Source organism: Gymnoscopelus microlampas (genome assembly GCF_963454915.1).
Source record: "Gymnoscopelus microlampas genome assembly, chromosome: 12".
Classification (NCBI taxonomy): domain Eukaryota; kingdom Metazoa; phylum Chordata; class Actinopteri; order Myctophiformes; family Myctophidae; genus Gymnoscopelus; species Gymnoscopelus microlampas.
In genome coordinates, this window is record NC_139949.1 from 11,496,412 (window position 1) to 11,509,240 (window position 12,829).

General features: G+C 40.0%; 1 protein-coding gene across 1 annotated transcript; it reads left to right on the forward strand.

The window, feature by feature from the left end:
• Positions 1–2,258: 2,258 nt before the first annotated feature.
• LOC311057197 (keratin, type II cytoskeletal cochleal-like) lies at positions 2,259–9,915 on the forward strand (the record flags this gene model as incomplete). The annotated part of the gene is made up of 13 exons (XM_084074146.1): positions 2,259–2,265; positions 2,397–2,707; positions 3,061–3,272; positions 4,085–4,145; positions 5,168–5,263; positions 5,570–5,734; positions 6,063–6,188; positions 7,150–7,370; positions 8,257–8,297; positions 8,474–8,509; positions 8,968–9,018; positions 9,155–9,232; positions 9,803–9,915. 13 exons carry the CDS (start codon positions 2,259–2,261, stop codon positions 9,913–9,915), a joined length of 1,518 nt encoding a protein of 505 aa, XP_083930272.1.
• Between the last annotated feature and the right edge of the window lie 2,914 nt (positions 9,916–12,829).

Consider the following 12,829-nt stretch of genomic DNA (forward strand, 5'->3'; position numbering starts at 1 on the left):
CATGGTATGGGTGTATGTATGTGCTTAGGTGTGTATGTGTATGAAAATCTGTGTGTAGAGCTAGAACCATATTCTGTGACCAATTAGCCACAGAGTATGGTGAAGCATCGAAGGTGCATCTGTATGTAGATATGGACCCATATTCTGTGTTCAAAAAGCCATACAGTATGGTGAACCATGGAAACAAATTGTATTAAGTGAAACCTGACTTGTTTCCTCTCTCTGTTCTTGGACAGTCTCTCGCTTGAATCCTTTTGAATTACCCAATGCTTTCAGTTTTGTTAAAACAATGTTTGCTTAGATTTATCTTTTTATTCTATCAATCTGTCCAATGTTTTCAGCTTAGTTAAACCCATATTTGAAAAAGTGTTACTACTTTTTCTAAACTTAAGTTTGTTTCAAAAAGGGAAGGCAAAATAAGCCTCGGCTTCAGCCTAATCCTTCTCGGTGCCACTAGCATTAGTGGGCGCAAATGTATGTATGTAAATTTGCTTTTTTAAATGAACCGAAAAAAAGATATACTACTACTACTACTACACAGGTTATTTGTTATTTTCTTTAAATTGTTCATTCCACAGTACAAGGCATAGTTCAAATCCAGCGGTGACATACAGTATTGTAATTTTCTATTCTGACCCATGCACATGGTTCACTAAACCATTGTTTTAATGACTTTAATTGTGCTACCCAATAATTTCATATTTCATGATTTCATATTGGGAATCCCGAGCCCACCCAACTCCAAAGGGAGATAGACCTGGCATATACAGTAGTGTGTATAGTTTCAATATCCAGATTATAGATTTTTTTATATTATACTGACTGATTATAGGTTCTTGGTTTACCTATATGATCCTAGATTCCTATTTCTATGCATTTGATGTATTACCTTGTGTTTACCTTGATTACTGTAAATCGCTCTGGATTAAGAGCATCAGCTAAATTGTAAATTGTAAACATGTTTAACCGGGCAGGTCATGTCATTTGTTATTGAGGTAATCAAACGTGGCACTGCACTGGCTTTAATGATAGAAGAGACTATGGATGATGATGGTGCTGTTGTTCCCCAAATGGAAGGAAAGTTTTAAGCCTGCTCTTAAACTCAGGGTGTCTGCCTCCTGGACCAAACCTCGAAGATGGTTCCACAGGAGAAGTGCCTGATATAGTTGAAAGTTCTCTCTTGGAGATTCTAGGAGCCTTAAAGTAAGCCTTCATAGCCTACTTGGAAGGCAGTGCTCTATCACACACACACACACACACACACACACACACACACACACACACACACACACACACACACACACACACACACACACACACACACTACACGCACGCACGCACGCACGCACGCACGCACGCACGCACGCACGCACGCACGCACGCACACACACACACACACACACACACACACACACACACACACACACACACACACACACACACACACACACACACACACACACACACACACAATTCCTTGGGTCCAAATTGTAGGGGGAAAATAATTTGTCTCTGTAGGTTGTTTCCTTCAAAGGTTGCGCTCTTTTCTATTTTTTCCATTTTCTGGTTTGGGTTCAGGATAATGTGTAATAAAGGGTTAAAATGACCCCATGGGACATTATTCCAGCCTGTTACCTGGCAGAATCTTAAAATACAGACTTCAAGGAATTATAAAAACCAGGTGGTGGAAAAAAGTCCACCATATGCGCGTGGACCCCACTTTATATTACATAAATGTTACCATACATTTTGTTTGCGTCACATTAACTTAATTCATCCGTTTATAACTCAGAGAGTGTACAAATGTAACCAAATAGACCCCTAAGGATCCTTTTGGTTACATTTTGTACCATCAGAGTTAAATTAATGTTGAGGATTTTACTGTAAGAGAGACGAAGTGATGAGCGAGTGATGTAGAATTCAGTCTATGTTGGTTACATCAATGTTTCCCAAAATTAGATTAAATCTTTCTTCTTTTTTTTATGTGTCCTACAATTGAAAAAAAATAAATATTATAGTTAATTATTATTTGTTTTAAGATATATTGAAAATAGCCGATATGCAGATATTTTCACTGTTTTTGAAATAGGGCTTAAGTGGTTTTGGGAAACACCTGTGGTTAAATTCCTTCTGGCCCGCGGCAGGAACAATGCAACCTGTTTGTAGAGCGATGGGTAGCTGGGGGCCAGACAGCTGACCCATGGGTGGTATGTGACAAACCGACTGGTTCTTCCACATTGGTGGGCCACTTACCACCCATGAGTGGTATGTGACTGACAGGTTCCTCCACATTGGTGGGCCACATACCGTACCTTCACCATAATGCCACACCCTGTGTTGTGTGTATAAAAGAGGACAGCTCTCACCTACACTCTATCCTCTCTCCACACAAACAGGGACTCTTTCTCCAGCAGCACCACACACCACGACCACCAACCAACCAACCATGTGTTCCAAAGGGAACCAGCGCAGCGGCAGCGGCCTGTACAGGGCAGCGGGTTTCAGTAGTATGTCTCTGGGGTCCTTGAACAGGACCAAGGTCAGCTGTGGACCCTACATTGGGTGTCACATCACTCCTGTATCGGTCGACCGTACCCTACTGACGCCGCTCAACTTGGACTTGGACGAAGCCCAAAAAACTCTCCACGAGGGCGAGAAGGACAAGATCGGGAAACTCAACAGCGAATTTCTTGGATTAATTGTTAATGTAAGAGGCCTGTTCCACCGATGTTATCACGAGTTGAGAAAGTTGAATGTCGATTTGTGCATCGATTTATGGTCAAGTATAGCTGATCTACAAGCTCACAATGCATCGCACCGCAACGCGTTGTGAGCTTGTACATATGAGCTTGTAGATATGCTATTTTCAAACATTTTGGTACTTTAAGTACATTTTGATACCAAAACTTTTGTAATTTCGCTCAAGTAAATTTTTAATTCCGGACTTTTACTTGTAACAGAGTACTTCTACCCGGCAGTATTGATACTTTCACTTAAGTAAAACATTTGAGTAACTTTTACCACCACTGTTTGTTTGTTTGTTTGTTTGTGTTTTTCCAGGATTTTCCTGAATTAGAGAAGAGGAACAAGGAGCTGGAGACCAAATGGAAGCTGCTGCAGGAGCTGGACACTGCCTCGTCCGACATCGAGCCCACCAAGAAGGTCTACATCTCCACCCTGAAAAGCAAGCTGGACATGGTCAGGGAGCACAGGAGCAGGCTGGACCTGGAGAGCCTCAGCATTAACAAGAGTGCGGAAGACTACGAGAAAAAGTAAGAAAGGGAGCACTTCACCCCATTTTCAACTGTATCTTCAGTGGTGTAAAGTAACTAAGTACATTTACTCAAGTACTGTGCTTAAGAACAATTTTGAGCCAGTTTTACTTTTACTCCACTACATCTCAGAGGCGAATATTGTACTTTTACTCCACTACAATTATTTGTATACAATTTACTAGTTACTTTGTAGATTTAGATTGTTAATACAAACCATACAGTAACCACTTCAGCCCTCTATGTTATTTTGGCCATTTGAAAATAGCCGATCTACAAGCTCACAGTGGGTCACGATGCGACACATTGTGTGTAGATATGCTATTTTAAAAAGATTTTTGAAAACTTGTGATAACCCTGCATAATGAGTACTTTTACTTTTGGTACTTTAAGTACATTTTGATGCCAATATTTTTGTACTGAATACCGGACTTTTACTTGTAACAGAGTATTTCTGCATTGCAGTATTGACACTTTTACTTAAGTAAAACATTTGAGTACTTTTTCCACCACTGCTTATCTTCACTTGGTACCATTTGTGTTTTACTCCCTCTGTCTCAGAGGAGGGCTGTGAAGTGTGAACGGTTCAGAAACCTGCCATCTTCCAGGGTGGATTCCAAGACATACGTTTTTTTCAAAAAACTGTTAAGACATTTGTAGAATCCCCCAGAAGCAAAGATTTGAGTTAAAAATGTTCGCTTTGAAATACATATATACAGAATTGTATGTTTGTAACGTTATTCTTAGTCACATAAATGTAAGTAAATATGACACTAACAGGTGTGTTTTTGTTTTCCTGTGTCTGGTTTCAGGTATAAGGAGGAGGTCATCAAGAGGGCAAAAAAAGAGGAAGAGTTTGAAAAGCTTAAAAAGGTAATCATTGTTATACAGTACTGGAAAGTGCATTAGTTATATAACAGCTAAACCACTTTCTTAACCTCAACAAGCAGACAATTTTCATTGAGAGGAAAGATTCAAATATCTGCATAGTGTAAAAAAATAGATCTATTTGCATACATTTTTACATTCTCTGGGTTCAAATTAAAACTGAGGATTTTACTGTGTGTCGTTTGCAATGTTTATTAACCCATTGTTTCTCAAAGTGGGACCCCCAGGGGTCCTTGGGGGGGGGGGGTTTCCAGGGGGCCCCAGCTAAATGTGTTAATGGAGCATCACAATTATTTTAACCACTTTAACCTAAAAATCACTTTGTGCCGTGCTGCGAGCGTGTACTGTACATCTGCTCTTTTGGAAAATAAATTCTTGACATTTTGAATAATTTTTAATTTTCAAACATAAATCTTCTTGGGGGTCCTTGACATGAAAAAGATTGAGAACCACTGAGTCAATCAACTCACATAAAATGTGACAGACACCATCACAGCAAAAAAGTGTGACATGATGTATATGTATGTAACACATAAATGGGCAACTGGTGGCCCGGGGCCCACATGCGGCCCCCGACCTTCATTTAATGCAGCCTGCAGGTTTATATCGGAATACTGATAGATTATTGATTTCAGCTGTTACAATTCCAAACATGCAAACATGACCCGCTTTAATTACTTCAGTCTATATTAGTAGCTTAATGACTAGTAATAATATTCTATTGTCTTTTTTATGTCCAATGTATTTTTATTGAAGTTCATAAAGTTAACATAAGTATAACTAAATGCATTTGAAAGAAAAATAGCAACAAAAAAAAACAGGATTCCAATTAAAAAAATAGCAAAAACAACAAGCTCAAACAACAAGCTCAAAATGCGTTGAGCTTGTATATCTGCTATTTTTGCTATTTTTGATGAGTGTGGAAATATAGTGGCCCTCTCCATCATCAAAGTTTCCCACCCCTGATGTAACACATATTCATCTGATGAAATGGTGTCTTCTTCTAGGAAGTGGATAAGGACTATATGGCCCAGGTGGAACGGGAGGTGAAGGTCACTAGTCTGATGGAGGATATCAAAATCTTCAGGACACTCTATGACATGGTAAAGCATCTTTACACAATTCACCAGTGGCGTAAAGTAACTAAGTACATGTATTGAAGTACTGTACTTAAGTACAGTTTTGAGGTTCTTTTACTTTACTGGAGTATTTCCAATTGTCTATACTTTAACTTCTACTCCACTACATCTCAGAGGCAAATGTTGTACTTTTACTTCACTACTTATTCCGGACTTTCACTTCGTAAAAGAGTAGGCTACTTCTACATTGCAGCATTGATACTTTTACTTAAGTAAACCATTTTAGTACCTTTCCCACCACTGCTCACAACGTTGTTGGTTTTGCCACAGGAACTGTGTGAGCTGAAGGAGCACCTGAAGGGCCTGTCCGTGGTCGTCCAGATGGACAACTCCCGCGGTCTGAACATCGACCAGATCGTGTCCGAAGTCAAGGTCCAGTACGAGGAGATCGCCGCACATAGCCGCACGGAAGTCGAGAGCTGGTACAAGGTCAAGGTGAGGAGAAGAGCAATGGTGGACAGTTACTAAGTACATTTACTGGAGTACTTTACTAAAGCACATTTTGGCATGACATTCACTCCGCTACATTTCAAATAGAAATATTGTACTTTTGACTCCACTACATTTCTTAGGAACTTATACACAAATATGTTGTGAATTAACCACTTAAGCCCTGTTTCAAATGCAGTGAAAATAGCCGATGTGAGGTTTTTTGTGTTGTTTGTACCTTTTTTTTTTACACAAACCTCAGGTGTGTGTAGACTAGTAGTAACCAACTAAACCTCCTCTATACTTCCTCTACTCAATCCCCTGCCCGCACCAGTTTGACCAGATTACCTCCACGACCGTCAAGACCGACGGTCAACTTAGTGAAACCACGAGGGAGATCGAGGAGATCAAATACCAGATCAAGCGTAAGGAGAACGATATCAAATATGTGGAGGTCCAGGTGAGTACCGTACACGCCACTGAATGATGCTTGTGTTGATGATGTTGATGATTAACATGGGAGTAGTGACAGGGATGTGATCAAATCATACAGTATATGCATACGGTTAAGGGCCTTTCCCACCAAGCACTGTAACTATAACTAGAAATGTATCAATACCATTTTTTTCCTTCACAATACCTATATCAGCATTTTAGGGAGTATCGGCAGCTTTTCCGTATTGGTATCTGAACAACTGAACTATAACTATAATCTATTTAGTTCACCATTGTCTTTGTTTGGTTTGTTGGAACTATTTAAAAAACGATATCTTTATAAATTAGTTATAGTTATAGTGCTTGGTATCATGGTGTGAATGGCCCTTTAGTCTGTATTTGTTTTTTATGTCACACGACTTCACGGTGTCAAGGGTTCAAAGTTCTTTATTGTTATGTCTTGTGTACAGGACAGTGGTGGAAAGTAACTAGGTACATTTACTTAAGTACTGTACTTAAGTACAATTTTGAAGTATTTGTACTTTACTTGAGTATTTCCAATTCCCAATACTACTACAATTATTTGAAAACTTTAGTTACTAGTTACTTTTGAAATATAAATTATTATATTATAAAACATACATTAACCACTTTATTTTATACATAGGCTATTTGAAAAGCTTGTAGATCTGCCATTTTCAAATATTTGAGTACTTTTACTTTTGGTACTTTAAGTACATTTTGATGCCAATACTTTTGTACTTTTACTCAAGTACATTTTGAATTCTACACTTTTGCTTGTAACAGAGTATTTTGATATTGCAGTATTGGTGTTTCTACTAACATAGAAACAAGTACATTTCCCAACAATCCTTTAATCCATAGATTATTTGAATTCAATTATCGATTATTCATATTTCTTTTGTAATCGATTAAATTGATTCTTTCGATTAACCGTTGCACCGTTGCATCTCCAATGTCCTCAGTGTAAGAAGGTGGGCGACAAGATCTCAGAGGCAGAGGAGAGCGGCAAGAAAGCGGTGAAGGACGCACAAACACGCATCGAGGAACTTCAGAAGGGTCTGCAGACCGACAGATACAACATGGCCAAACAGATGAAAATCTACCAGAACTTGATGAACGCCAAGCTGGCCCTGGACATAGAGATCGCCACCTACGGGAAACTCCTGGAGGGAGAGGAGGGGAGGTGAATGCCTGGCCTGGAATTTAAATGGTTAACGATGTTCAATGGACCACTGGTTCTCAACGTGGGGTCCCATGGGGGGGGGGGGCCCAGGTAAATGATTGATAGTTAGGAACCAAAAAAAAACCCTTAAGGATCTGTAACTCTGAGAGTGCGCTTACGGGTCCGTTTGGCTCCATTTTGTTCAGTTTCAAAGTTAAATTACCACGGAGGGTTTTACAGTTTAGATTGAAGTCCCAGAGATACATATCGTATCACATGGGGTGGTGGGCGACGTGACGTCACACCATTGGAAGTAATAACGGCGAACCTCACAAGATGGCGCCACCTGTCCACTGAACTCAATGGTGGGGGCCGCCATGTTGTGAGCCAATGCAGTAAACAAAGAAGTTGAAAACATGTACTAAAAAAAACCCAGTCCTCCTGCGTAGGAAGACCATATACCGACCGCTCACACCAAACGGGAATCCCCCCATCTGCCCCGGGAGATGTTAGGCTTATGATCTTTAGGCAGTGCTACTCATTACAAAAGCACCTGCTAAAACATTGTGTACGTGTGTGACAACATAGTATCACATATAGCCAGACTTCCAGAGATCTCCGCCTGGGGTTTCTGGGGTGGAGAGATCCGATCGCCTGGCTATAAGACTATTGACAACAAGGCTCTATTTTAACCAACAATATAGCTGACATTTTGGTCACATTTGAACCATTTGGGCGGTAGTAGCTCAGGAGGTAGAGCAAAGGTGTCCTTGAGCAAGACACGGAACCCCTAAACTGCTCCCAGGCTGGTGCCTTGCATGGTTTCCTTCGCAATATAAATGCACCATTGACCTTTTTTAATGCTGCTGGTTGTGAAATCTAACAGTGTATAACCTCTGTCACTCAGGATTGGACATCAGTCTATCATCAGCATTAGCAACAGCAACGGTAAGCATTTTACACCTTCAGATGTACACAGCACACACTCAATTGTGTTCGAAGCTTATAAGACACTCAAAAGCAGTGTGAAGTGTTTTGAGCTTGCAGATCTATTATTTTCAGTGCGTGGTGACACCAGCACGCATCTACTAAATTGTGTTTTTTAACTGCTGTCTTTCCTCCAGGCCAGTATTATGAACCTCCATGCACGCATCCTAAAGGTACGTATTTAACAACTTTTCTTGTAAATGAATGCCTTACTTTGTCATACTAACTACAGTGTCACACAAAAGTAGCAAAAAACGCTGATCTACAATCGATGTGGCGCTTGTAGATCTGCTATTTTTTAAGTGAATGTGAAAGTGGTTAAAGAGATAGTTCACCCCCAAAATGACTTATTTTCTACCGATTAGTCACCTCATGGAGACTTGAATCCATAGATTTAGTACATTAGTTTTTGTCACATTCCTAAGCCAATAGTTTGATGACCATCGATAGGAAAAAAGTAATGTTTTGGGTGAACTATCCCTTTAAGCGTGTGTGTGGGTTTTATAAATGTTGAACCAATGAAAAGTATTAAGAAGAGCTTGTGACTAAATAATAACTACATTGGATCCACTGGAGGAATTATTTTTCCCCATTTCCTGAAAGCTAACAGTTTGGACTCTTTCCTCTCTAGACCCTGCCCCCTGCTGTGAGGAACAGCCTTGGCTTTTCTATCCATCATGCGGTACGTATTTTAGGAGCTTCGACTGTGTTTGTTGTGTCACTGTTAGGCTGTTTGGGTTCGGTTGAGTACAGTGGTGGAAAGTAACTAAGTCAATTTACTCAAGTACTGTACTTTCTCTTTCTCTTTCCCCTAATAGGCCGTGTGCCTTCTGACCCTGACACTAAATCGGACCCTTCCCCATCTGTGAATGGGTCTGATGACCCAGAGGTTCCAAGTACGTATTTTACAACTGTTGGGGTTCGACAACATTTCGTCAAACCTGTGTTTTTTTTCTCGTAAATTAAAGGTAGGGTAAGTGATATTTTTTGTTTGTTAAAAATGTTAAGTACTATATTCTGATAGTAATCATTGCTACAGAGCGTTTGTTCGGTCACAAGGGTCTCTCCAGCTCTTTAGTAAACAGAATATATTATAATTATTATAAAATATTTGAAAATAGCCGATCTACAAGCTCACAACACGTCGCCATGCAATCTGCTTGTAGATCTGCTTGTAGATCTGCTTGTAGATGAGCTTGTAGATCTGCTTGTAGATCTGCTATTTTCAAACATTTTACTTTGGGACGTATATTTTGATGCCAATACTTTTTTCCTTTTCTCAAGTAACATTCTGAACATGCAGGCCTTTTACTTCTAACAGAGTAATTTTATATTGTGGTATTGCTACTAAAATATCTGAGTATTTCTTCCACCACTAAAAGCTATGATAAGACATTTAGCTGGCGACCCCCCCCCCCCCCCCCCCCTTTGAGAACCAATGGGTTAAACTGCGTTCTTTCCTGCAGGCCCCCATCCTGCGTCGCCAAGCAGAGCTCCTTCTGATGTTGACATCACGATCACGGTCACCGACATCCCGGAGAACGAGACCAAGAAGACTAGCCCTGACACTAAAGAATAACACACAGTACAGTACAGTATGAATAATAACATGAAGTATCATGGTTATTATTAACAGAGCCTGTTACTGTATCGCGCTCGTATCCCGTCATACGAGTGTAATGGCCTACTTAAATATCCCTTTAAGTAAGAAATGTGAGTACTTTTCCCACCACTGCTTTGTTGTTTTACATTCATTGTCATTAAGTGAAATGTCTTCATATACTGCTAGGTACAGCCTTACTGTCTTTCCATTCACTGTATTAGCCTAACAGACTAGCGTGTGCACGTGATGCACAACATGCTGATGATCATCATTGGCCTTACATGTTTTGACAAGCTGAATATTATAGAGTCAAAATGGCCCTTCATGCTGTATTATGCTGTTGTGAGTACTGTGCAATATAACGATGGTCTGGAGAACTATACTGGTCATGTAATAAAACTTCTATCTCAGAAATACAACATGCCTGTGACTTTGTTTTGCCTCAACATCTTGATGCAGAATTCCTCGCCACCTTCGTTCTCTCCACTCCATCCCATACCAAACACACCAAAGCAGGCCTGTAATTCCATAATTTTAGGGGCACGGACACACTTTTTTACCATTTAGCTCGAAGAGCAGCCGGTCTAGGAACAAACAAAGCACTATTCAACACCTATACAACATGTTTTCGATCATTGGCCGTCCTTTAAGCCAATGGGGAGACATCCCATACTCTGAACGGCGGTCTCGTCCTCCCATGCTATGGCATTATAATAGCTCAGCAGTGTTGCCATATTCTGCGAGAGAAATAAGCAACCAGGTCTATGAAAACAAGCCCAAAAGAAGCGACTAGGCTACGGCTATTTGAAAATAGCCACCTTATTTATTGCTAAAATCACAGCGGTATCCATATTGCTCCCCCCGCCCCAACAGAGTAATCACAGACGAGCAGTGGCTTAAAAAGTACTATTATCTTTTTTTACTTAAGTGAAAGTTAATTGGAAATACTCCAGGAAAGTAAAAAATACCTCAAAATTGTGCTTAAGTACAGTACTTGAGTAAATGTACTTTATAGTTACTTTTACCGCAGGCATACGGCGGTCTCGTCCTCCCATGCTATGGTGGTATCAGAACCCTAGCAGTGTTGCCAGATTCTGCGAGAGAAATAACCGACCAGGTCTATGAAAACAAGCCGTGCATACACAGAACACACACGCACGCACGCACGCACGCACGTGCACACAGTTCTCACAGAGAGAAAAAAGATTGGATCGGGGCAAAACAAAGTGTGCAGCTAGCTGGTATACATGACTGTGTCATGTCTTGTTTTAGTTTTTTAGGGCAAAAGTGGCCAAATGTCAGGGCAGGATGGCCATCAAATATGTCCATGGAAATAATCATTTTAATTTAATGTATATTTCTTTTTTTAACACATAATAGTATAGCTATCAGTGAAATACATAAATAAAAAAGCTCTTTATTTCACAAAATAATGTATTGGTAATGGTATGTACGAATTAACAATATTTGTATAGAAACTCCTGAGTCAAAAGTTCATACATACTCAGCCCTGCACCAATCAGAGTCACTGCACTCATTTGAAGACGGGGAGTATGGGGGAGTTAAGAATTGAGAATCTCTACAAAAGACACTGGTGTTTAAAAATGGTATTAACAGGACAGAGCCAGAGGAGAAAACTGTGAAATCAGCTGGAGCAGTGTGGGTGTGGCACCTCCCCTGCAAGCAAGCCTGCACTGGCCCTGTGAGGTTGTGTGACAGACAAAACAACACACCTGCTTTCTGATACATACTGTACCTGTACACTTCATACATATAGGACTTTCACTGATAGTAAAATAGTTGGAAGCACAGTAAGGGTGTACTTCCATTACTTAACCACATGTTTCTAACACGTTTCTAACTCACTTCTCTCTACCATCAGATTGTTCAAGATGTGGGTGTTGACATCCTTAAGCCTCATTTATGCTTAGTTAGTCTTAAGCCTGATTTAGTTAGGGTTTATTTAACTGATTAAATTACAGCCATTAATTGGTAAGAATATAACACAAAAATGTATTTAATATCCAGTTATTGCACTATAATTTATAACTGTCACTATCTACCACTTATGACCAAATAGCTTTATTAAAATACCACTTACTGCATATAAAAACAAATCACACTTCAAAATGAATATCGTTGCTGTCGGGCAGAAACCAGCTAACTCCATGTTTCCGCTTTTGTATTTTTTCCCCCTTAAATCAGTGCAATTGAACACCCTTTACGTCTGTGTGTTGGTAAAAAAAACAATTGAACCAATGAAAAGTATTAAAAAGCGCTTCTGACAAAACCAGCTAACTCCATTGGATCCTCAAACTTTCTGCTAAATCAGCTAACTCCACCAAAGGGGGTGGAGTTAGCTGGTTAAGCTGACTCTAGGCTCCACCCCCTTTTGACCTCCTACCTCATTGTGAGCTTGGAGGTCCAGTCAGCTGTTATTATCAATGATGAACAAAACCTCCTAACTCCACTTTTTGTTTTGTTTTTGTAATTTCCTGAAAAATGAACATTTTGGAGTTAGCTGGTTTCTGCCGGGCAGCAAAGAAATCATGGTCTGAAGTGATGACTGCAGCAGCTGACCGTGAAAAGTGGAAGCCCTCTGTGAAGGCCTTATGTGCCACAAGGCATGAATTCGGTAACAGATAACATGTAATATATAGCCTATCAACAGTGGTGGAAAAAGTGCTCAAATGTTTTACTTGGTAAAAGTATCAATACTGCAATGTAGAAGTAGGCTAGGCTACTCTGTTACAAGTAAAAGTCCGGAATTCAAAATGTACTTGAGTAAAAGTACCATTTGTACACTAGGGCAGGTACACACTGCAGGACCTTAAAGTGGTCGGGGAGTCATCTGATCGTTAAGCACAACACATTGCAGGAGTTTATTTCT